The sequence below is a fragment of the Pangasianodon hypophthalmus genome, chromosome 12 (assembly GCF_027358585.1).
Source record: "Pangasianodon hypophthalmus isolate fPanHyp1 chromosome 12, fPanHyp1.pri, whole genome shotgun sequence".
NCBI classification, from domain to species: domain Eukaryota; kingdom Metazoa; phylum Chordata; class Actinopteri; order Siluriformes; family Pangasiidae; genus Pangasianodon; species Pangasianodon hypophthalmus.
Window position 1 is genome coordinate 5,573,917 of NC_069721.1, and position 26,695 is coordinate 5,600,611.

Genomic DNA, 26,695 nt, shown 5'->3' on the forward strand with positions numbered 1-26,695 from the left:
CAAAGAAACAAAAAAAATGTGAAATTTGAAATCTGAAATTTAATTATCATGCCACTGGAGTGCAGAAGTGTATAAGTGTACACAAACCACAGACAAAACATGAGTCAATGTCATTTTTAGGTGATATAGTTTCACCCCTTTTTCACCCCACTCTTAATTAAAGTCAGCTTCTACTAATGTACATAGCTAAGAAACTACCACTAGCTAGTCACAATCTTGGAGATAGAAGAGTTCTTCAAGGGTTTGTTGGATAGTTAAGGATTCCTAGCTTCCTAAATGGGTTCTACTTATGACTGTTCCTGATAAGGAAACACTGTTGTAGGATTCTACATATATACTTAGAGGGTTCACACAGAGGGAAAACTGAAGAACCCATAAGGGTTCTAAATTATGATGCTCTACGTCTGCTTGGGGCTTTCTGCACTAGTGACACACCTTCTGCTGTTGTGGATGATCCCATATGCATAGTCTAAAAATGTGTATTTCCCAAAAACAGGTTTATGTCCAAGTCTCACAGTTTATTCAGTGTTTAATCTCAATTGGATGCTACAGACTTTTGAGTCTGGTATCTCTCACAGATTCTTCCTCATGTGATGTCAGGTGTATTTCCTTGCCACTGTCACCTCTGGCTTGTTCATTAGAGATCTAAATTTACATACAGATTTCTCTAAAGCTGCTTTGGTACAATGTCTACTGAAAAAACTGCTATACAAACAAAATTTAATTTTATATACAGTATCTAAGATTCTGAGTGCAGTTACTTATGGTGCAACCTACACAAGGGCCGAAGGGCACATGTGTAATGGGAACCTGTTTATTGATTTTTTTTATTGAAAGCATTTTTGTGTGAATCAGATTTACATAAAAGATAAAAACCAATTTAGAATTTCAAGCTTGTCAAGACAAGCAACTCTGGAACTTATTACTGTGTTTCTTAGATTCAAGGCTGCAATGCAGAGAGAGTTGAGCAGCCTACAATCCCAGATTTTGTGGCAGCACTGCAAAAACAGCCTGAGGTGGTGAGTAACTGTTATGCCTTTGTATAATCACCTAACATTTTCCAAATTCTAACAGTGAATCAACATTTTTCTTCTCAAGACTTTCCTTTGAAATGAATTAATATCATTAATATGTATGTGGAAACTCTCTGGGTTTTAGAATTGCTCCGTAGCTGTATGCAGAGTGTTTAAATGTGCTGCAAATCTCATTAGAAAGCAAATGAAATTCTACGTCATCTCTGGTAATGTCAGCTCTGGATGGATTGAACAGGTATATTTATGATGCCAGGTATTACTGATATTTCCACCAATGACCATATTTTCTACACCTCTGTACCATTAATCATTCATGTACACCTTCTCACTTTTAGACTGGACTGCGTTCAGCAGTTTTCGAGCTGGTCAGTACAGCAACACTGGACTATAACAAAACAGCATATATCTTCTTCTCCTTTGATTCTATAAACACTGCACCTGTTGGCAAGGTACATCTACTGGTTAAGACTCTACTGAAACCATAATTTTCATGATGAGCTATGCTTCGTCTGTTTACTCTAGTTTTTATTTTAAAATATTTTATAATTACTGTTTATAGTTTATCAGTTACTAAGTGGTGAAAATTGAAATGCTGGCATTAAAATAAATAGGTTTGAAGTCATGTGACTTTCATGGAACTCTGGTGGTGAGAGTTGGTATAAAGTTAGCAACACTACCCACTGCACCATCTTGCCAGCCTCAGCTTCTAGGGGCTATATAGAATTTACTTGCCAGAGTGACTTGTTATTGTAACTGTGTATGCAGATTAATACCCAGGTAGAGGTGTATGAGGAGAAATTACCCCTTAAGGAGACAATTGGAGGTGTTGTAGGAGGGCTTGTGCTTTTGGCTCTTATCACTGCTGGCCTCTACAAGGTCAGTACAGAGATCATTTTTTTCTCCAATATTTTTTTCTCTTTCAAATTTCAAGATGTAAAACCTCTGAAAACATTCAGATATTCTGGGCTCTGTGATATGTTGCTTGATCTTTTCTATCACTCCTAGGCTGGGTTCTTCAAAAGCAACTATAAGAAGATGTTGGAGGAAGCAGGAGCAGGGGCTGAGGGACCCAGAGGAGACGCAGAGGCACTAAGTCAAGAATGATCACTCTGCTCTACATTTCCCGTTACGCTTAATCTTATTTGTAGTATAAGGTGTCCTTAATCCTAAGGAAAATTTCAGGAGAGTATACAGTGCTCTTCTGATTAATTATAAAACCTAATTTCAACTTGTATATGGGGAAAATGCATTAGCAACCATTTTGCCTTTTGCTAGTCAGTTGGAATTTCTCAGAGAAAAAGAAAACTTGCTTAGAACTTACAGCATTAACTTTCTCTTATAGCTGCTGCAGCTTATAGTAATGTTTAGGCAAGCTTACAATCAAGTATGAAGGTTGGCATGCTGTATTTACCAACATGCATATTTGATTTCATTTAAAATTTTATGTTACATGCACACAGACGTCACCCTTTAAATTGCAGATACAGAAGTGTAGAACATGTCAAAGAGGCACATCTGTACTTTGGTTATTGAAATGTGTTCAAACATTGACTGGTGATTTGAGATCACATTTTACTAACTGAAACTCCTAGTTGCCCAAAAACCTATTTTGGCACATTTTGATGTCTTTGTAATAATGCTGGATTATTTCTTAAGATAACTAATGGCATATAACTTTGTTGTATTGCTCAGACATACAAAAAAATACAGCCTAATATGTAATGATGGAAATACAAAATAAATATTTTATTTGAATGGATAAGATACAGTGGATATAAAAAGTCTACACACCCCTGTTAAAATGGCAGGTTTTTGTGATGTAAAAAACATTCAACCAGAATAAATCATGTCAGAACTTTTTCAACCCTCAATGTGAAATCAAACCTATAAAAATTAAGTGAAAAACAATTAGAAACATTTTAGGGAAAAATAGGGGGAAAAACTTACAACAACCTGAATTCATAAGTGTGCACACCCCTAAACTAATACTTTATTGAAGCACCTTTTGATTATATTACACCACTCAGTCTTTTTGGCTAATTGTCTGTCAGCATGGCACATCTTGACTTGGCAATATTTTCTCACTCTTTCTTGCAAAAACATTCTAGATCCATTAAATTGTAAAGGCATCTCCTGCGCACAGCTCGCTTCAGGCCACCCCACAGATTTTTAGTTGGATTCAGGTCTGGGCTCTGGCTAGGCCATTCAAAAACATTGATCTTCTTTTGGTTAAGCCATTCCTTTGTTGATTTGCATTTATGCTTTGGGTCATTGTCATGCTAAAAGGGGAAATTCCTTTTCATCTTCAGCTTACTAGCAGACACCTAAAGGTTTTGCACTACAATCGACTGGTATTTGTAGCTATTCATGATTCCCTCCACCTTGATAAAAGCCCCAGTTCTGGCTGAAGAAAAGCAGCCCTAAAGCATGATGCTGCCACCGCCATGCTTCAACGTGGTGTTCTTTTGGTGAAGTGATTTTTGTTTTGCACCAAACATACCTTTTGGAATTATAGAATAATTATACCTTTTGTAATTTGTCTCATCAGACCATAACACATTTTGCCACATAGTTGGGGTGATTTAGTTGTGCTTGTAAGTTGTTTTGTGAGAAAGGGCTTCCATGTAGCCACCCTACCCCATAGCCCAGACATGTGAAGATTATGAGAGATTGTTGTCACATGCAAAGAGTAATCAGTACTTGTTAGACATTCCTGCAGCTCCTTTATTGTTTCTGTAGGTCTCTTGCCAATCTCCCTGGTAAGTTTATGTCATGGCCTTTTATAAATTTTGGAGGGACATCCTGTTCTGGTTGATGTCACTGTGGTGCTCCACTTTCTCAACTTGTTGATGATGGCCTTCACAGTATTCCATGGTACATCTAATGTTTTGGAAATTTTTTTGTACCTCTCTCCTGATCAATACCTTTCGACAGTGGGACCCTGTACATGCTTTGTAAGCTCTTTGCAGACCATGGCTTCAGAAGTCAGATGAAACCAAGAAGATGTGAAAAAAATCCTATAGAAACAGCTGGTCTTTATTTGGAGTTAATCAGAATAATTTCATTGATGACATCTGTATGATAATTACTTTTTAACATGAGATTGAATGTGATTGGTTGATTCTGAACACAGCGACATTCCCAATTATAAAAGGGTGTGCACATTTATGCAACCAGGTTATTGTAAGTTTTTTATTTTTCCTATTTTTCCCTAAAATGTTTCTGATTGTTTTTCACTTCCTTTTTAGTGAAGTGACTTGTGGCCAAGTATGGTGACCCATACTCGGAATTTGTGCTCTGCATTTAACCTATCCAATTGCACACACACAGTAGTGAACACACACACACACCGTGAACACACACCCGGAGCAGTGGGCAGCCTTTTTTGCCGCGGCGCCTGGGGAGTAGTTGGGGGTTCGGTGCCTTGCTCAAGGGTCTCACCTCAGTCGTGGTATTGAGAGTGGGAGAGAGCGCTGGTCATTCACTCCCCCCACCTACAATCCCTGCCGGACCTGAGACTCGAACCCACGAACTTCAGGTTCACCTTTGGGCTGCAAGTCCGATAATATAATATATATATATATATATATATATATATATATATATATATATATATAATATAATATAATAATATAACTATAGTTTTATAGTTATAATTTCACATTGAGGGTGGAAAAAGTTCTGACATGATTTATCGTGGTTTAATTTTTTTTACATCACAAAAACGTGCCATTATTATACCAATGTATAGTCACAAGTTTTACTTTTACAGGATTTTTCAGTTTATTTTAAGCCCTGTAATCAGTAATACAGCTTGTGGACTTCCAATTAATATATAAAGATTTCACCATTAAAAAGCTCTACATTCAAAGGTGAGGTCAATGCAAGTAATCCACCTTTATTAAATTTACTTTGCATCCATAATATTAAGTGTAATAAGAAGTAAATAAGACAGCAGTTGGTACAGATTTCAGCAGGCTAATGACACAGATGGCCATCAAGATCTGGGGCCTCATGTAAAAAACAGTGCACTAGTTTTCGTGCAGAGCTTGTGATGTTAAACATGACACATGGGAAGTAGGTGTAATTTAAGAGCTGACTCAAATATATGAGCCATTCCTGTCTTTTTGATGATGTAGGTAATGCCGCTTCTCTCACAGGCTAATTTAATCCAATTGCTTCCATGGAAACCTCTTTTTAACATCTGAACTATTTGTTAGCATGAATGGTGAGATGTGTGATTGTATGAAAGATGCAGCTGGTCCGTCTGCACTGGTGCTTGATGAATATGTATTGTATGTAGTCAACTGTAATAGGGGAGGTGAGCAGTTATCAGGATGACTAGGCACAATAATATCAATGCAGGAATGCTTACTGTATTTGTTAATGAACATCTGTAGTGCCTTGCTTATTTTACAATTATTTAAATAGATTTTATAATATACACTGCAAACAATTTCAGCCATATTTAGGAAAGTAAGAACAATGCCTGGTCAAAAGATTGCAAACTTTGTCTTGTTTAGAAAAAATGGCAATGAGCCATTTGGGAACCAAAAGATTCGGCTGGTGAGCTGAGACAAATTATCTGACTCACTTAAAAAGAGCAGGAATTCCCATCACTAGCAGAATATGATGTTGGCTCAAAGATTATACTGTCGACCACACTGCTGTTTTTGTCATTTAGCACCACCACATGGCTGAAATTAATAGAAAGGTTTGACATCTACACTCTATGGTCAAAAGTATGTGGACACCCGGACATCACACCCATATGAAAGCCTTTCCCAAACTGTTGCCACAAAGTTGGAAGCACACAATTGTCTAGAATGTCTTTCTATGCTGTAGTATTACAATTTCCCTTCACTGGAAGATCATTCCAGCAACCTGTACTAGCATGACAGTGCCCCTGTTCACAACTTCATGAAGACATTGTTCGCCAAGGTTTGACTGTCCCACACAGAGCCCTGACCTCAACCCAACTCAACACCTTTGAGATGAATTGGAATGCTGACTGTACACCAGGCCTCCTCACATCAGTGCCCGATCTTACTAATGCTCTTACAGCTGAATGGGCACAAAACCCTACTATTCTATGAAAAGCCTTCCTAGAAGAGTTGAGGCTGTTGTAACTACAAAGTGGAACCAACTCCATGGGAATAGGATTGTAAAATGCACAGGTAGGTGTGATTGTCAGATGTCCACATACTTTTGGCCAAATAGGGTACTTTAGGTGTCACTTAACTTTAAAATAAAGTCAGCTTGTAAGTGACTTTTTCACTGATTTTATTATACACTGATTTGTTTAAAGCAAACATGAAACCCCAAACATGAGCTAATTAATTCTGCTAGGATCTACAGGGTAAATAAAAGGAAAGTAAAAGAAAAACTGAGTTTAATGTTACTTTTTTAATATACACAATTCAATAAAAATTTAGCTTTTACAGTTTTAAAGATTCAGTACAAAATTATAACAGTTACTACAGATACTTATGATAATATCAGCTACTGTAATTGTTATAAAATTAATATACAGATACTATAATTTATTTAGTCACTAGTCCAATCTTTTTAGTTTTCTTGTCTAAATAAAATTCATATTCTAAATGTTCCAGGCTTAATCATCTGCCCGTATTATCAGATCAATTTGTAGTGATTATGCCTTTAAAAATAAATAAATAAACAATATGAAAGATATGTTTCCTTAAAATATTCTCCATAATATATTTCAATTTCATCACCCTCAGTTCTTCTATGGACTACAGCACTACACTGCTGATACTATGCCCCCTTGTGGCCATAATTGCATACATATCCCTTAAATACAGCTCGTTATTATCAATAAATAGATAATGTGTATCCATCCATCGTACCGCTTATCCTACACAGGGTCACGAAGGAGTCTGGGGGGACACCCTGGATAGGGTGCCAACCGATCACTGGGCACAATCACACACACACACCCATTCACACACTATGGACAATTTGGAAATGCCAATCAGCCTACAACACATATCTTTGGACTGGAAAAGTGCTGGGCTCACAGAGACTGAAGTACCTTTACACTCCTCACTCCAAAGTGGAGTCCAGTGCCAGAGAACATACATGTAAGTAAGAGGGAGCAAGGCCAAATACAGTTTTATAAATAATTAGTGGCAGTTTACAGCTAATAAGTCATAGTGTTGTAGCAGTAACTTTGGACGGACATTATAATAAGATCAGGAAATCATGAAGCACATCAACATACAGAGAAGAATTTGATGAGTATGAATAGAGTAATGTTTACCAGTGGTGGTTTTGTAGTACCACTGCACTACACACAACATAGCATGTTCTGTGCTCTAACACAACTGTCAAACTATTTGATTACTGTAAATTCTAGTTTAGGTCTATTCATCAATAACATGTATAAGCTATTGGTAGTACATTCAGACTAACTGTGGTGCATACAGTATGTAGTGGATAGATAATGCAAGACCAGATTGGGAAAATATCTTTTCTTCTCCAGGTCCTTGGCTTAATGTGTGTCCACAAACAGCTTTTGACAATAGTAAGATCATTTTTGTAAACTTTCAAAAGAGTTCTAAACATAATAACATTATAAATACCCACAACTCAAGGCATCAACATCTCATTTCAATTCTGATTAAAGAGACACCAAAGCTTGTGACTTTTCAGGCAAGACTTTTTCTCAGGATATTATTACTTATTGTTATTATTATTCCTATTCCTGTTATGTCTCCTCACAAAGCCTGTGAGCACTCACACTGGACCCACCCAAATCTTACACAGTTACTTGAAAATATAGTAATATTCACTCATTTTTTATGAAATTGCCTTACCTGAATAATATTACTATGCATTTGCATTATTATTAGAAAAAATGGTATTTTAGCTTCCAGGCTTTCATAGGTGAAGACCCTACAACACTGGTTCCCAAACTTTCTGAGGAAACAACCCCAAATGGACATTATGAATTTTCTGGGACCCCAAGCCTTGACCACCCTACAATTTTTTAAATTCCGGATTTATAATATAAAACTACTGTAACATTTAAACTGTTTTAATCTAACAGTTTTATTTTGTTAGTAACTAATAGTAACTAATATTATTATAATATATATAGAGGTGTCCAAAAGTCTGAGACCACTAATGAAAATGCTTCTGTTTGGCTTTTGTTATTTTATTTAACACAAACGTTTTCATTATAAATAATATTATTGGCAACAACTTGAGTGAAAAGTCAAATATTTACATTAATTTCAGAGTTTCCTAGTATATGGTATGTCCCCTTTTTTGCTTTAATGACAGTGTGCACTCGAGCTGGTGCACTCGAGTTTTACACAAACTCCACGTTTGTGTAAAACCTTATGATCCATGTTAGATCAAATCCATCTGTGTTTCACCTGAATATGTGCTTCAATGGAAGGGATAAAACTCACAGAATATCTGACCTTTTGTAAAAAAGAGATAACATGATCAATATCACAAATTTGCTTAAATTTAAACTGTGCAACTTCTTAAATATTGAATAGTCAAGATGTTGCACATTTCCATTTTTTGTTTCATAATTTTCAAAATTGGGGTTTAAGGTTCTTTAATTGTCACATACCTATTACGTACATGTGATGTAATGTAGTGAAATGTTTTTCCTTACAGTGCAACAATGATAAATAATAAAAACAGAATAAAATAAAATAAAATCTAGTAGACTATATGTAAAAAAAAAAAAAAAGTTTAGCAGCCTTTAGAGGAATGAAATGTAGAATATGAATATGCAAAATAGAAAATGTTTTAAAAAAAACACACAGATATACAGAGCTGTAGTGTTCAGAAACTGTCTCATAGTGCAACTGTTTTTGTGTAGAAATATACAGAGCTGTACAGTGTAAGAGTTTTTTATGTAGTGTGCAAAAAATTCATTTTCCCATAGTGCAAACTGTTTGTGTATGTGTGTCTGTGTGTGAGGTAGAGACATGCAGACTTCTCAAGTGTCCTCATTCAGTAGCCGGATTGCCTGAGGGTAGAAACTCCTACTGAGTCTCTCTGTGTTGGTCCTCAGGATCCGGTAGCGCTTCCCTGATGGGTAAGTGGACCACTGTGTCCGCGGTGGTGAAAGACTTGCAGTTCTCCTGGCCTTGGTCTTGCATCGCTGGTTGTAGATGTTCATGATGCAGGGGAGAGAAGTCATGATGACCTTCTCCGCTGCCCTCACCACTCTGGACAGTACATTCTGGTCCTTGGCCGTGGTGCCTCCGAACCAGGTGGTGATGCTGTCAGTGAGAAGACTCTCCACAACCCCAGTAAGCCTTCAGCACCCTGTGAGAGACCGTGAACCTGGCCAGACGTCGTAGATGGTAGAGAGGCTGGTGCACCCTTGTCACCAAGCTGTTTGTGTGTGTAGTCCATTAGAAGTCTTCTGTGATATGGACCCCAAGGTATCTGAAGCTGCTCACCCTCTCGACTATGGCCCTGTTGATCAACAGGGGGCTGTAGTTCCTCACCTGCTTCTTCCGGTAGTCAGTAATCATCTCCTTAATCTTGGTAATGTTCAGGGAGAGATTGTTATTCTGACATCATGTGGAGACGACATTCATTAAGTAGGCCTTCTCGTCGTTGTTGGTGATGAGGCCTACCACCACTGTGTCGTCGGAAAACTTCACCAGCTTGTTGGAGCAGTCTGTAGCCATGCAGTCACTGGTATAGAGGGAGTACAGCAGGGGGCTGAGGAAGCAGCCCTGAGGGGCTCCAGTGCTGAGGGTGAGCGTGGAGGAGGTGTGGTTTCCCATCCTGACCACCTGGGGGCGTCCAGTCAGGAAGTCCAGAATCCAGTGGCAGATGGAGGAGTTCAGTCTCAGATCCTGGAGCTTTTTGCAGAGGTGAGAGGGGACGATGGTGTTAAAGGTGGAGCTGTAATGCACAAACAGCATCCGCACATAGTTTCCTTTTCTCTTGTCCAGGTGGGAGAGGGCAGTGTGTGGGGTGTAGTTGATGGCATCATCTGTGGACCTGTTGGACCAGTATGCCAACTGTAATAGGTCTAGGCAGTTGGGGAGGAGGGAGCAGTTTTCAAAGCATGTCATCACTATAGGAGTGAGTGCTACAGTACGGCAGTCATTCAGGGAGGCAGGAGGGGCGATTTGGGGACAGGAATAATGGTGGAGGATTTGAAACATGTGGGGACAACACTCTGGTTGAGGAAGAGGTTAAAAATGGTGGTAAAGAGTGGTGCTAGCTGGTTAGCACAGACTTTTAACACACATCCAGGGATGTTGTCTGGACCGCATGCTTTTCTGGTGTTAACTTTAGCACCTTCCTCACATCCATTTCTGAAATGATGAGTCTTTCCTCTTCTCCAGCTAGACCTGATGGTTCATACTCATGGTTTTCCTGGTCTGTGCTGGCAACCTCAAACAGTGAATAGAAGATGTTCAATTCGTTGGCTGGGGAGGCACTGCCATTATTAATGGTGGGGGGCTTGGGTTTGTAGTCTGTAACAGTATGCATGCTCTGCCACAAACACCTGGAATCTGCCTGCTCAAACTGGGTCTTGATCTTGTCTCTATATTTCCTTTTGGCTTCACTCACTGTTTTCCTCAGGTTGTAGGAAGCCGCTTTGTATATTCTAAAACTTTCTGTTTATTTCCAGTTAAAAAAAAAAATCCCTGATTTTCAACATGGTCTCAGACTTTTTGACCCCACTGTATGTGTAACATAAGTAACTAAAAACCAAAGGAATATTCTTTGCACTGACTTACCAGTCTAGTGGGACGTATTGGGTTGTTAAAAGAAAATAAGCCATGCCAGGGTGGTGTGATTCGCCCCAACTCAAAGCAGAGGAGCCTGGTTTATACTGGTTTACACTTTGCTTGCGCATGCAGAAGCAGTGGTAATGCGAGTGGCATTGTTCACACACTAACTGTGTATCTTATGTACATCCAGAACATTTAAAAATGACATTCACTAGATGGGACAACAGAGCCAAAACATCCCTGCTGTCAGGTTTCCTAGACAAACTGTAAAATGTTGAGTGATTTCCAGCATAGCACTGTTAAGTAGACTGATAAGCTGTCTCTTTCTGCCATCATCGTGATTGGGTAAACACCAGTACACAAAATAGACCTTTCGGTAGGTTTGAATGCTGCATGAGAGTTTTGTAAAATTCAAACACTAACTGGAATAGTAAAACTGGTTAATGTTATTACTCATTAACAGTCTAGAAGAGTATATAATTATGCATTCTGAGACACAATGCTAGTTTTTGTTTAAATACACTAGTGCAGCATGTCAGGATATAGTGAAAAAGACTAAAATAAGATGTCCCCTATTAATTTAAATGTGGTTTGTCTGCATGTGACTCCCGGTAACATTTCAAAATATTAGAACACAAAATCCATGTTTCTAATATTAATTTGCAAAATAAATGAATGACACATAAGAGGATATGAGTTTCTGGTGACCCTATTTGTAAATCAAGCAACCCCATGTGGGGTTGCGACCCCTACTTTGGGAATCACTGGCCTACACATACCTTTTCTTTAATTATGACATATACGAGAATTATATGGTTACTTTTTAATAAGCTTTTATTCAAAGAGGTTGATAGTTTTTTAAGTAAACAGATTACTAACTTGCATGCTTTTCTGTAACACTCTGATCTACAAGCAAGAACACTATATTCTTATATGGGGCACTGTTTCAGCAGGCAGGACCAGTTATAATAAAAAAAAAATTATGTTTTTTAATTATTGTCATTGCATTTGGCCTCGTCTTAAGACACCTGTAATCCAATATCACTGCTGGTTCCTTGCATCACTTACTAAATAAGACAGACAGACAGACACGCACACAGATAAGAGATCTCATCTTGTCTTCTCTTTCTTCTGCTTTCCCCTGAGGCCTGTCCTTCTCTTTAGGTTGGTGTAGAGGAGAGCAAAGTTGATGATGTATGTCGACACACACACCATGCAGAAATCACCCAGCACCAGCACTAGAATAGCAGCTAGATAGATAGAACCAGCTACCGACACCCAGGATGCCATGACCAAGAAATGTGCTGCTGTAGTGGACACCATTTGGCCTGCAGAAGTGAAAAGAAACCACGACCCATGGTTTGTTATAGCATTTAATAATAAGTTGTATAGAGCTTACTGAATGCTAAAAGCTAATGGTAGTTTTGGACCCACTGTAGTGACTGCAGTAATCTTAAAGCTGCACAGATGGTCTTATAGAAGGCTTGGCTGCATATGGACATAAAGACCCACCTAGGCCTAGCTGCAGAGTGTAAAAGATGATGCCCAACACACTGTTTGGTTGGTTCAGAAGGCTGTCCTTTTCCGCAAACAGCTGAACAAGTCCAAATCCACGTCCCCATCTGACAAAAGCATACACAGTATATCAGTGTTGGAGTGTAGCTAGCCACAAGTAGTGAGGCTACTAGCTTAACTACATTTTTAATAGTGGGCATTAGCTGAGCTATTTTTTTTTAAATATCATAGCTTTTCCAGGAACTAACTACTTTTTTTCACCAAGTATTGGTGTAGCATGACAAAACTATCTAGCTAGTTATTTCCAGAAACTATACGAACTAAGATTAGTGGCGTGAACCCTCTCTGTATCTGTTGCTTTTTGAGGATTGTTGTTTTACAGTTGCGTAATGTTAACTGCTTCAAAGAAAGTGATATACAAATACCAAAATATCTTTGTTATGGCATACCCTGTACAAAGCATGTGCATTTTTATTTTGTGCAATAAAGTAGCTGCACAATAAAATGAAAATGTCACTTCAGTGTAGTGAGCTACTATTTCAAAAATGTTTTTTTAATGTTTAACTTTATCAAAAGGATAGTTTGGTGGTAGCTCAGCTATTTTCAATCATAAGACACTGCACAATATCTTAAAAATGAAATTAGTATATTACAAGAACAGATGTTTCAATCTTTTCCCAGGGACCCCTTCCACTGTAAAATACATTTCATGGACCCCCAGAGAACACATTTATTTTATGAATGTAATCTATTTAAAAATGTTAGGCTCATTATTTAAATGTGTACAATAATATTCTGGCTATTATTGAAGCCATGTAGCTTTTTTATTCCTCAAATTTCTAACGGAAGAACACTCAATAATAAATATAAAAGACCTGATAATAGTAGGTTGTGATTTCCATCACTGTAACAAAAAAAAAAAAAAAATTGGCATGCTTTCAGAACCATTAGAGGGTACATACTCTGTAAAAATGATCTGATATGTTAGCTTAAGTCGTAATCTTATCAAAAGTACAATCAGATTATTGAATTATCCAAACAGCACTGGTTATCTTTGGCAGTTGTCTTCCCAGTGTGGAAAGCCGACTTACCAAAGGCCAATAATATCATGACAATACAGTATTATGATAAATAAAGGAAAACTTAATAACTTTATTGCGGATCTGGTGACTTTTTAGACTTCTTTAGTGACCTTATTTAAAAAAAAATATAGCGACAAATTTGTCCTTCACTCAGTATGGCTCTCCAGCTCACATCAGAGCTGCTGGTTATACGATTTGCAAGAGCAGGTTCAGTTGATTTGCCATGAGTGTGTAAAGCCAGAATGAGTTGTGGTCACATGAGCCAATATTCCCAACACCCAATCACTAATCATCATTGTTTCCAACACCCAATCACTGATCACTACTGTTCCTGATGCCCAATCACTGATCACTACTGTTCTCAATGACCAATCACTGATCACCATTGTTCCCAATGACCAATCACTGATCACTACTGTTCTCAACAACCAATCACTGATCACTATTGTTCCCAACGACCAATCACTGATCACCATTGCTCCCAAAACCCAATCGCTGATCACCATTGTTCCCAACGACCAATCACTGATCACCATTGTTCCCAAAACCCAATCGCTGATCACCATTGTTCCCAATGACTAATCATTGATCACCATTGTTTGTCACACCCGCACATTTCTATGTTCCTTGTTTTAAACTCTCTTCTTGTCTATAATTATATAAATAACAGTAATAACAATGAGTTATTCCATCCATAACCGTTCCCTATGTTTATTTCCCAACTAGTCTACTTACTACCACTACTTATTTTGGTCTGTGTATAATATATAAATAGTTAGTTTGTGGTGCCACAACTTCTTTCTATAAGAAACAATTATAAAAATCTATTATTTTCTATTCTGATAAAACTCTGTTCTCTTCTAAGTGTCTTTAGAAAATCTTCCTTCTTTGTGTAACACGTTTTGATATGCAAATGATTGTGACGATGCAAGAAATATGCAAATTAGCCCGTGACGTCAGTAGCGACTCTTTTGAGCACACACTAGCTACTTTCCCCTGAAAAGATCTGCTTGCGCGGACACAAACTGTTAGACGTGGCATGAGTGCTGTTCCTCAGCTGCTCTGCTTCTTTCGGAATCTTGGAAGCTCAAAATAAACATAAATACATATTTTTTTTTAAAGTTCATTAAATGAGATACCACTGTGAGATATTTTTACCTGGAGGTGAAGACCTTGGAGCAGCTCACTGATTCAGCGAGGTCGCACATAGCTCGGTAATGTGGGTCGTTTTCGCGGGACAGCTCCACATGAAGAGCATAAACCGATAATATTAAACCTAAGACACAAAGCAGCACACGAACCCATCTCTCCCATTTAGGAACACCGTCAAGTGATTTACCAGAAGACATAGCGGCACTAAAATAATTTTTAAATAACTATTACAAGACCTTATCCTGAGCTCTTATTTACTACTGTGGGTCCTGTCCGGAATATCGAGGAAAAGTAAACTTTCTCTGCTACGTGGAAAAATCCGGAGCTGTGATTGGATGTGTGCCAGTGCAGCCGCGTGTTCTGATTGGTCGGTTGGACAGACGTTATGCATTATTATAATAATTATTAAATTCCGTTGTTTTGATTTGTATAGCCAATCATTTCCACACATCCTAACCTTTGGTGTGTTCATATACACTCCAAGAAATATATATACAGTACTGTGCAAAAGTCTTAGGCACCTATTTTTTTTAGTACAAACTTTATTTTATGACTTCTACATTATTGATTCAGTACAAAAACACTTTCCAAACATTAGTTTTCCAGCACAAAATTAAATGTTACAGAAAAAATGTTTGTATGTCAGCAAAGAAAGCAGCATATTACATAAGAGACACTTTTCAGACAAAAAAACATAATGAAAGCTGCTGGGTTTTGCTACAAAAATAAGAAGAAAGTGTGACAGTCAAAGTCTCCAGAAGAACTGTGGCTGCTTCTGCAAGATGCTCAGTAACACTTACAGCAGATTTCCTTATAAAACTGCACACACTGTACCTGAGATTACTATCTCAGTGAAGTATCGTCACACCAAATATTGACTTTGTTTCTTTTATTACTGTTTACTGCTCTACCAAAAGTATTCGGTCACCTGCCTTGACTCACATATGAACTTAAGTGCCATCCCATTCCTAACCCATAGGGTTCAATATGATGCCGGTCCACCTTTTGCAGCTATTACAGCTTCAACTCTTCTGGGAAGGCTGTCCACAAGGTTGAGGAGTGTGTTTATAGGAATTTTTGACCATTCTTCCAAAAGCGCATTGGTGAGGTCACACACTGATGTTGGTCGAGAAGGCCTGGCTCTCAGTCTCCGCTCTAATTCATCCCAAAGGTGTTCTATCGGGTTCAGGTCAGGAATCTGTGCAGGCCAGTCAAGTTCATCCACACCAGACTCTGTCATCCATGTCTTTATGGACCTTGCTTTGTGCACTGGTGCACAGTCATGTTGGAAGAGGAAGGGGCCCGCTCCAAACTGTTCCCACAAGGTTGGGAGCATGGAATTGTCCAAAATGTTTTGGTATCCTGAAGCATTCAAAGTTCCTTTCACTGGAACTAAGGGGCCAAGCCCAACTCCTGAAAAACAACCCCACACCATAATTCCTCCTCCACCAAATTTCACACTCGGCACAATGCAGTCCGAAATGTACCGTTCTCCTGGCAACCTCCAAACCCAGACTCGTCCATCAGATTGCCAGATGGAAAAGCGTGATTCATCACTCCAGAGAACGCGTCTCCACTGCTCTAGAGTCCAGTGGCGGCGTGCTTTACACCACTGCATCCGACGCTTTGCATTGCACTTGGTGATGTGTGGCTTGGATGCAGCTGCTCGGCCATGGAAACCCATTCCATGAAGCTCTCTGCGTACTGTACTTGGGCTAATCTGAAGGTCACATGAAGTTTGGAGCTCTGTGGCAATTGACTGTGAAGAAAGTCGACGACCTCTTTGCACTATGCGCTTCAGCATCCGCTGACCCCTCTCCGTCAGCTTACATGGCCTACCACTTCGTGGCTGAGTTGCTGTTGTTCCCAAACTCTTCAATTTTGTTATGATAAAGCTGACAGTTGACTGTGGAATATTTAGGAGAGAGGAAATTTCACGACTGGATTTGTTGCACAGGTGGCATCCTATGACAGTTCCACGCTGGAATTCACTGAGCTCCTGAGAGCGGCCCATTCTTTCACAAATGTTTGTAAAAACAGTCTGCATGCCTAAGTGCTTGATTTTATACACCTGTGGCCAGGCCAAGTGATTAGGACACCTGATTCTGATCATTTGGATGGGTGACCGAATACTTTTGGTAATATAGTGTATATATATATACACTATATTATATATATATAGTTTTGTTCTTGAGTTGCTGAGGGGAACAATAGTAAATCCTCTTTAAAATCTGTTTAACATCCAAGCACTCTCTGAGTGGAAAAAAATGCCACGTGTGAAAGTACCGTTTAGTTTTGTAACTATGAACTGACTAAGGACTTACCTGAGGAAAATGTAAGATGTAATAAGTCAAAGTCAAATTTATTTGTAACGCACATTTAATAACAACAATTGTTGACCAAAGTGCTGCACGAAAGCTCTAATAAAATCACTGAAGTTAATAAAATAAAGTTTATAACCTAAGCTAAAAAAACTTGATAAAAGGAAGAAGACTACTAGAATGGGTGAATAAAAAATTATTATTATTATTATTATTATTATCATTGTTGTTGTAGTTAATACAAAGATAAAATAAAAAATTATATTAGGTAAAATATTAAATAAATGAAAAATACAGAATATGCACACCACTGCATCACTATACACCACACCTCTTACAGCGAGGCATAGACCAAAGCAAAAAGATATGGGGACGATCTGACTGAGGGGGGAAACTATTCCACAGATTTGGGTCTGCAACTGAAAAAGCACGGTTACCCTTTGACCTTCTGAGCTTGACTAGCTGATCTAGGAGACCTTAATGTAATGTAGGGGCAGATTAATTCTGAAATGTAAAGCAGTGCTAATACATGTACTGCCTTGAAAACAAACAGTAAAATCTTCAATTCAATTCCAAACGTAAACAGCAGTCAGTGAAGAGATACAGTCTCTTCAGTCAGTCGAAATCACATTTTTTATATGGTTATGTATATTTGCAGACAGGGGGCCCAAGTTGTTGCCAAGTTGTTTAAAGGACCTAGAGAGTCCAAACACAGTAAGTTCTGTCTTGCTCTCATTTAGCTGAAGGAAGTTCATTGCCTGCCAAATTTTAATGTCCCTCAGGGAAGAATGGAGAGGCATTACAGAGTCATTATCACCAGGTTTTAATGGGAGGTACAACTTTGTGTCACCGGTATAGAAATGATAAAAGATATTATGTTTTTGAAGGAGGTGACCTAAAGGAAGCATATATAAAGAGAATAAGGTCGGCCCTAGAACAGAGCCTAGTGGCAACCCAAAGGCGATGGGTGCTGTGGAGGAGGAGAAATTTCCTTTCCTGACTGAAAAGGTATGATTTTCCAGATATGAGGAAAACCGTTGCAGAGCAGTACCCTTAATGCCGGCCCCATGACTGAGACGTTCCAGGAGAATGGCATGATCTACTGTGTCGAATACAGCACTCAAGTCCAGAAAATCTAGAACAGCAGAGTTCCCCAAGTCCACAAACTGTAGCAAGTCAATGGTTACTTTAAGGAGGGCTGAATCAGTACTATGATGTGCTCTAAAACCTGACTGAATACCTGAAATCTATAAAATACAATTAAATAAAAAGAAAGCTGGGAAAATACAGCTTTCTCCACAACTTTAGAAAGAAATGGCAACTTTAATGTAGGTCTAAAATTTGAAGGACAAAATGCTAGGACCAACAGTGCCTAACAGTTTTCAGAAAGTAAATAAATATGCATTAGCTCATTTGCCATCGTTGGTAAGACCTGACACAGTTCACCTGCGTTAAATCTGTAGATGTAAATTTAATAACACATAACATTTTGGTTTCATGATTTTCTCTTACTGCTCAACATCTCAAAAATGTATTCTTATCGTTTTCAAATACAGGAGCTTTCAGTATTACATTGTGTCTCAATACTGTGACAATGTATTACACATGCTACAATTACTGTAGCTTTCGTGCTGTTTTGAAATACTATGTAGTGCTGCAGTGTGTGTGCTGCAGTGTGTGTGTGTGTGTGTGTGTGTACGCAGCCTTTGATCCCAGCGTGTTCACAGTGCACTATCAGCAGACGAGTGGGAGGCGCCATGTCTCACTTTAGTATGAGTCGTAGGCTATGTAAACAGTAAACCAGCTCAGATTTGTCAGTGTGTTGAGGATTTTAAATAGCCTCAGCTTAACCACGGCTTCTCTGACGTGTTTAAAATGCGACCCTGATACCAGAACGCATACTGTAATCATACTGTATGTAAAAAAGAGGTTTGGCTTCTCGAAAGTGTTTACCCGCGACTCACTTCAGGTCGGCACCGCCCAAACAATGGTTCTATTCAATAGCTAAAAGATCCCGCCTCTTAACTATGTCTTAAAGCCTATTGGCTCTTCCATGCACATGTTACACCCCATTGGACAGTCGCGCTGTCACTCACACACAACACGGAAGAATAGAAGGAAGTAAAAAAGGTTTGCGATAGCCATTCCAGAGAAAAGCAGGCATGCTTTGACAGAAACGTTCACAGGATCATCGCTATCCTGATAATTATAAGGTAAACTATATTTTTTGAATTGAGTCTTTATTGACACACGATGTCGTTGTTGTTGTTTTTTTTTGCACGAGTTAAAAGATAACAGATTGGTTATGCAGTGGGATATCACGCCCCTATGCTAAAGAGAGCAGTGCTCGTTTTGCCTTGTATTATAAATCCTATAAATCCTATAGCGTGTTATTTTCTTCAGCATCACATAATGTTATGTTATTTTAAACTTAGCTTCATTAAGTAATGACCTTACGTGATCTTACGTTTAGACAGAAGATAATTTAGTGTCTTGAAATGAAATAGAAAAATGTTTAAGTTTCAATAAATCAATTTATTTCCTCTTTAGTTTTCTGACTATGAATTGACTAAGAACCTAAGGAAATGTAATATTATAAATATATTTATATACATACATTCATTACCCTTTACTAATTACATTACATTACATACTAATACCATTGCTGAAAAGATCATGCTCACTGTTCACTGCATTCTTAAGTCACTGAAGTAGTTTATATTAACAGCAGCTGTCTTAGCCATAGATTGTTTTTGTTTTATTGTCAAACTGATCAATAAAATGGTTATCAAAAAACACAGAGGTGTCAAGCAATAACAGTAGCCTTAGTCATATTCTGTATACAGTGTATGATGTATCAGTAACACAGTACTTGTTGTAAATGGCAGGCCATGTCCACAGGCGTTACATTTTTAGTGTTTCCTGCATTTAAAAGGTCCAGGATGTCATCCAGTGAAGTTGAGAAATCAAAAGACTCTGTAGCCAACAGTAAGAGGGAGAGTAACAGTGACAAGAATCAACAAGCACCTGAGCTGGAACATCACTCCCAACCTGTCAACGATGTGTCAACCAATGCAGATGCAAGTACTGTGGCTGCGAAGAACCTGGCACTTCTTAAAGCCCATTCTTTAGATGTGAAGTTTGAGGTTGGTGAAGAGTATGACATAATCGAGACCATTGGCACAGGTGCCTATGGCGTCGTATCATCTGCCAGGAGGCGGGACAATGGTAGGAACCCCAAAATGTTGTCTGACATAGTGTTAAAATGTTAAAGTAAAAAAAAATGTATTAAATACAATTCTTATATATTTAATATAACACCTACTTTGAGATTGGGATCCATAAGTATTTGGACAGTGATACAATGTTTGTAATTTTGCCTCTGTACTCCACCACAAAGGATGCAAAGGATTTGCATGCAAGTATTAAAAATAATCCTAATATTTATGATTATATTAGTTTGTCCAATTCCTTTTGGGCCTGTGAACATGGAGGGACTATGTAAAAATGACTGTAATTCCTAAATGATTACCACAATATTTTTGTTAAATCCCTTGAATTAAAGCTGAAAGTCTACACTTCAATCAAATTTGAATGCTTCATTTCAAATCCATTGTAGTGGTGTACAGAGGCAAAATTGTTATGTGTATATATATATATATATATATATATATATATATATATATATATATATATATATATAAATATTATTAGATTATTATAAAGTTCTTTGCACAACGAAATATTCAGCTGGTGTTTGCAAACACCATTTAGTACATTTAAGTAGCTAAAGTAGACCTTGTAAAAAAAAATGACAGATTGTGATGTCAAGCTAAAACATTTTACTTTCAGTGATTCGTTTGTCTTATTTTTGTATTCCATGGGGCATTAAATGTTTTTCATTAATTTTAAACTGATAATTTTTATGCAGGGCAACAGGTGGCAATAAAGAAGATCCCAAATGCCTTTGAAGTTGTGACAAATGCCAAACGCACACTTCGAGAGCTCAAGATCCTGAAACACTTTAAACATGACAACATTATTGCAATTAAGGACATCCTTCAGCCTGTGGTACCTACCTCAGCCTTCAAATCAGTGTAAGTGTGAGAAGTATCACATGCAAGTTGTAGAAAACAATTGGCATATAATGTGTGCACTTTCTATAAGGTGTGATTGTTTCTGCCTTTTATTTTTTAATCTTTGTCTCCTCTTTGTAGGTATGTAGTCCTTGACCTAATGGAGAGTGACCTGCATCAGATCATCCACTCAAAACAACCTCTGACCCCTGAGCACACACGCTACTTTCTGTACCAGCTGTTGCGTGGCCTAAAGTACATCCACTCAGCCAATGTAATCCACCGCGACCTGAAGCCGTCCAACCTGCTGGTGAATGAGAACTGTGAGCTGAAAATTGGGGACTTTGGCATGGCCCGGGGTTTGAGTGCTGCCCATGCTGAGGAGTCACGTTCCTTCATGACAGAGTATGTGGCCACACGTTGGTACCGTGCACCCGAGCTTATGCTCTCACTTCACCACTACAGCCTTGCCATTGACCTCTGGTCAGTAGGATGCATCTTCGCCGAGATGCTGGGTCGGAAGCAGCTCTTCCCAGGCAAGCACTATGTGCATCAGCTGCAGCTGATTCTCTCCGTCTTGGGTACACCTCCTGAGAGTGTGGTGGGTGCTATTGGAGCAGAAAGGGTGCGCTCTTACGTCCAGAGCTTGCCTTCCAGGGCACCCGTGCCCCTCACCAGACTGTTCCCACAGGCTGAACCTGTTGCTCTGGACCTTCTGAATGCCATGCTGCGCTTTGACCCTCTCGAACGGATTAGTGTCTGCCAGGCACTAGAGCACCCTTACCTTGCCAAGTACCATGACCCAGATGATGAGCCTGTGTGTGTGCCTGCCTTCGATTTTGAGTTTGACCGACAGCCCATGGGGCGAGAGCAGATCAAGGAGGCCATACTTGCTGAAATACAGGACTTCCACAACAAGAAACAAGGTAGCAGGAAGATCCAGTTCAAACCACTCCAGAGATTGGGACAAGGGCCAGGGAGCACAAATAATCATGCCTATCCAATGGTGCCCAGTACTCAAAACCAGCCAAATGTTACACACCCTCAGCAGCAGAAAGCAAGTCAAAATTTGGTCATAACACAGAGCTCAGTCACCTTGGCTCCTTCATTAAATAAGCAAGCTCCTCCACCTGATTTTACCCATCTTGCCAATTATTTGACACCATTCACAAGAAGCTGTCAGGATGTGGACATGCCCAGTGCAAATTCAGATGGACAACCAGAGACCATAGACCTTACCACTCCCACATCCAGCCAAGGCACACCACCTTGTGAACCAACTGGAGACTGCACCAAGAGGGAGGCTTCTGCAAATCAAGCTCCTGCTGTACAGACAATTCAGAGCCAGGCACTCCACCAGCCATCAGCCTCTACAGCACCTCCATCCAGTCTTACAAAATCTGGGGCCTCCCTTTCTCTATCTCAGATGCAAGCTCAGTCTCTCTCTCAGTCACTTTCTCGTTCACTTGGAAAAGGGGGGAAAGGAACTTCTGGGGAGACCGCTAGAAAAGAAGGGGCAATTTCAGATGATACCAAAGCAGCACTCAAAGCAGCTTTGCTCAAGTCAGCACTAAGGCAAAAGGCACGAGGTATGTGTAACCATACATAAATAATTTTACCTGTGTTCCTGAAGGGAAACTGTGACATTTTATGTGCTTTTTTTGTGTGCCTGCATTTTTCCTTTTTGCCATTCATATCAAATCCAAAAACAAAAAATGAAAAAACACACACCTTACAAATTACTCCTTACAAATTCCTTACATTGAAATCTGGGAAGAATTTTAAGCATAAGCTTGACACAGCAGTACTATCTGCTCAGAGTTTGGCCATAACAGAAACATGTCTCAGTTGTATTCAGTTCTTTTTTTTAATTACGCAGTTTTTCTTCATCATCGATAATATTTTTTTGTTATTTTATCTCCTTCTCCATTATTATAAGAATCTCTACACTACTGTGCCTTCAGAGTGCTGTTTATTGCCTGGTAGTCAATTAATGTTAAGTCAATTAATAGTCAATTAATCCCAGATTGTTATATTGGACATTTGCAGAGATTGCAATAATTATGTTATAATCATGGCTAGGGCTATGTATGGTCTAAATATTAAGCTCAGTTTTCATTCATTCATTCCTCTTCAGTAATTGCTTTACCTTGGTCAGGGTCATGGTGGATCCAGAGCCTGCCCCTATAATTTTAAGTTGCCAATAAAGATGCACTGGAGTGAAAATTCTTGGCCAAAACTACGCCATCTTTCTGGACACATTAAGAAAAAAGTCCAGGATTTTAAAAATTTGCTGATTTATTCTACTACAAACAGTAAATCACTGAGAGAGAAAGGATACAGTGCATTTTAAACACTGTCTAACCTTCTTTACAGTAAAACTGATGTCTAAAATACTTGCTTTTGGTTTGTTGTATTCAATTTTATTAAGTACTGAAAGTGTAACTTTTTGAAATATATTTTTAGCTGGTTTACTTAGTACTGTTTGCCTTTACTATACTACTATACTGTAATCATTTAGAATTACACTATCTGTCATCCAGAAGAGGATGGGTTCCATTTTCAGTCTGGTTCTTCTCAAGGTTTCTTCCTCATGTCTTCTCAGGGAGTGTTTCCTCGTCCGTTTTGCCTCTGACTTGTTCGTTAGGGATCTAAATCTATATCCAACTGCTTTTTGATGTTTATTGTTGCACTACACAAATGAAACTGAATTGAAATTAACTGAATGGTTTAAAGACCTAAATAATTAATATTTGTTTTTCTTTGATACCCAGATGGAAGTGCTGCAGCCCTGGGTATAGACCTGGGCAGCGGAACTGCAAGCTCATCTTCCTTGGTTTCGTCCTCTGGTCCAGAACACAGGAGACCTGTTACAGCACAAGAGAGACAGCGGGAGAGAGAAGAGAAACGAAGGAAAAGACAGGAACGAGCAATGGAGCGAAAGAAAAAGATGAGAGAAAAGGAGAAAAAAGAAGGCAAATCAGGCGAGTCCTTGGGTGGCGTCGTGCTGAGTGACAATGACAAGAAGCTGCTGGAACGGTGGGGACGAATGATGGACAAATCACAGGTCATCGACAATAATCCTACTAACTCCAGTAACAGTAAGACAGGTTCTTGCCAGATGCAGGCAAACATGGGAAAAGGCCTGATAAAGATGTCATCAGACACTGTGGAATCAGTGCCAGACAAACAACCAAGTGAGTTGCAGGTGTTCAAACCACCCCAACAAATAGTGCCTCAGATTGGCCAGTGTGTGGCATCTGGAATGTTTCATCCACGTGCCACCTTCAATTCCCTGTCAATTCCCCTAGGGTCCACTCAAAATGGGGACATTGGGATGGTGGCAGTTGGTGGAGGTGGAGGTGTAGGGGGTGGGGCTCTGGCCATAGTTGGAGGTGGGACACTTGGTGTGGTTGCAGCCCAATGTACCCTTGCCAAAAGTGACACCTTAAAACCCCAACCTCCGACTCAGTTCCAGGGGTGTCGGACAGTATTAACCACAGTAGGGAACTGGACAGGGAACCAGGCCAGTGGAGGAACAGCACAGCAGCAAGCACAAATACCACACCAGTCTCAGCAGATCCAGCTGTCTCCTCCACAGCTGAGCCATGTGAGCTTACCCCAGCAGTCAGTTCTGCTCACTCAAACCCAGTCTCTTCCACACCCCCAGCAAACCCAACCTCTTATGCACCCCCAAGAAACTCAGCCTCTTCCTAGCGTTGAAATGCCCATCACTAACCCTCCTGTCAAACTCTTCTCATCAGACTCCTTCATTAGCAAACCTCTAGCATTGACTCCCAATGGGACGACAAGAGTTGGAATTCAGGACACCAGCAGGTCTCTGCCTACCCAGGACTCAGTACATGCTTCTGAGCCCCTGGAGAAGTTGTGTTCTGCCCTTGGCAAGCAGCAAAATGGTACTCCTTCACATGAACCTTCTCATGGGGCACCTGGATCATCAGCCCAAACCTGCCTGACGGACACGGGGCTACCAGTGAGCTCCAGAGCACCAGACATCCATACAGTCACACTACAGCTGTCTAAGTCACAGGTGTGTTGTGAATAAGTGAACTAAATTGGATTGATTATGAATGTTTTAGCTCTAAGCGTTAGCATAACAGTATTCTTAGATTCTGTCCTGCTTGTATTACTGTGAGGATATTTTCTTCTGAATAAGAGCAACTGTCAAATATGGTAAATTTATAATACCTAAGGTTTTCTGAATTGTTTAGTCTTCCCTTGCTCATGTTTTTGCCAGGTTGACGATATTTTGCCCCCAGTTTTTTCTGTGACCCCCAAGGGCAGTGGGGCTGGATATGGCGTCGGCTTTGATCTTGACGAGCTTCTTACTCAGTCGCTCACTGACCTCCAGCACTCAGACCTCAGGGAAAGGTCAGTCAAGCCTCACTTAAATTGCAAATGTATTCATATGGAACTGTAATGCATTTACAGTTGTTCCTTTTATTTAAATGGTGCCTGTGAGCTTACCAAGTGATTGAAATGTGTTAAATCCTTTCATGACAGTCACAACGACTCTGCACCCCTCTCCGCATCCTTGCTCTCAGATTGGTTGGAAGTACACCGCATGACCCCAGCCGACTTGGAATCACTGCAGCAGGAGCTTCAGCTTGGATCTCCCATGATTCTTTCTGACAACTCCAACCTCCCTTAGACTAGATTCTAGTCTAATTCCCATCATGGCAATATGGCACCTTAATTTATTCTACCCAAGATCATGTACTATACCTCTAAAACAAGTGCCAACTTCACTATATACAGTAGTTAACGGTGAAGAAAATTTCACGGTTATAGGGTGTAGATTCCCCCCCCCAGTGACTTCAAAAGACAAGTATGGCATGCTGTAGATTCTCTAATACACCTGTTCAGATTGTTTTTCAAACAATCGTTTCCTCTATCCATATACATTTGGTCAAGTTTTACTCCTAAGAATTCTAACAAGTCTAACACATGGCTAAAATTGCTACCATTCATGACCAAAATGGAGGCCTAGATAGCAGTCTGGTGCTAATTTGGTGCTAAAATGAAGCATTTCAGCTAATAAAAGTATAAACTGGGTCACAGGCAATAGGTTGATCTCTATCTCTAATTTTGTTTTGTGCCACAATCTTGATATTGAAACTGAAAATCTGATCCTTTGAGACAGAAACTTAAGATTTACCTATTGGCAGCTAAGACTAACTGCAGCAGAATGTAGAAGCACTACAAAAGGATTCTACTTGTGATCCCTAGGTGCACTCAAACTACAACAAAGGCACACTGAGCACTCACTGCAGACGAACTCAGACTGAAAAAGATCAACCATTGCCTTGGAACCATGTTCATTGTAAACACAAAACCCACCAAGAGTGAAGTGTTAAGAGCAGGTAGAAGTTACTAAGCAGGTTTGATTGGGCATTTCATGAATACATTTTAGGTATTAGTGTTCAGATAAATGATTTTGCACCAGCATGACAAATAACATTTGTTTGCAATAAAGGAACAAAAATGATAAGTCAACATTGGAGTTGGTTTCACCACTTCAGTCTGCAAAGAAAAAAAAATGAGTAATGCAATGAGTAGTGTGTGTGTGTGTGTGTGTGTATATATATATATATATATATATATATATATATATATATATAGCACCTGTCAAGGGTTGAGATATATTAGGCAGCGTAAGGATTAGAGAGACCAAGGAAGGACAACCAGTGAAGTAGCGAAAGGGTCATGGGCGCCCAAGGCTCACTGATGCGTGAAGGCTAGTCC

The 26,695-nt window shown here is 39.4% G+C and overlaps 3 protein-coding genes across 3 annotated transcripts in view; 2 read left to right on the plus strand and 1 right to left on the minus strand.

Annotated features, from left to right (window-relative positions):
* LOC113527309 (integrin alpha-X) overlaps window positions 1-2,796 on the plus strand; it is a 39,641-nt gene extending 36,845 nt beyond the window's left edge. Inside the window, exons 26-30 of the mRNA XM_026914970.3 lie at window positions 939-1,019; window positions 1,159-1,269; window positions 1,370-1,483; window positions 1,800-1,910; window positions 2,040-2,796. Coding sequence (XP_026770771.3) covers window positions 939-1,019; window positions 1,159-1,269; window positions 1,370-1,483; window positions 1,800-1,910; window positions 2,040-2,138 — 516 coding nt within the window. The 3' untranslated portion in view covers window positions 2,139-2,796. The remainder of the gene's footprint in view (window positions 1-938; window positions 1,020-1,158; window positions 1,270-1,369; window positions 1,484-1,799; window positions 1,911-2,039) is intronic.
* An 8,803-nt stretch (window positions 2,797-11,599) lies between these two features.
* On the minus strand, window positions 11,600-14,835 carry vkorc1 (vitamin K epoxide reductase complex, subunit 1). Its single transcript, XM_026915461.3, has 3 exons — window positions 14,539-14,835; window positions 12,296-12,405; window positions 11,600-12,111 (listed from the first exon to the last, which is right to left on the minus strand). The coding sequence occupies exons 1-3, from the start codon at window positions 14,727-14,729 to the stop codon at window positions 11,894-11,896; spliced, it is 519 nt and encodes a 172-aa protein (XP_026771262.1). The 5' UTR covers window positions 14,730-14,835; the 3' UTR covers window positions 11,600-11,893.
* Window positions 14,836-18,541: 3,706 nt separating this feature from the next.
* mapk7 (mitogen-activated protein kinase 7) lies at window positions 18,542-26,446 on the plus strand. The gene is made up of 7 exons (XM_026915490.3): window positions 18,542-19,066; window positions 19,789-20,081; window positions 20,785-20,950; window positions 21,071-22,518; window positions 23,704-24,980; window positions 25,188-25,321; window positions 25,454-26,446. Exons 2-7 carry the CDS (start codon window positions 19,796-19,798, stop codon window positions 25,599-25,601), a joined length of 3,459 nt encoding a protein of 1,152 aa, XP_026771291.1. The 5' UTR covers window positions 18,542-19,066; window positions 19,789-19,795; the 3' UTR covers window positions 25,602-26,446.
* Window positions 26,447-26,695: the final 249 nt, after the last annotated feature.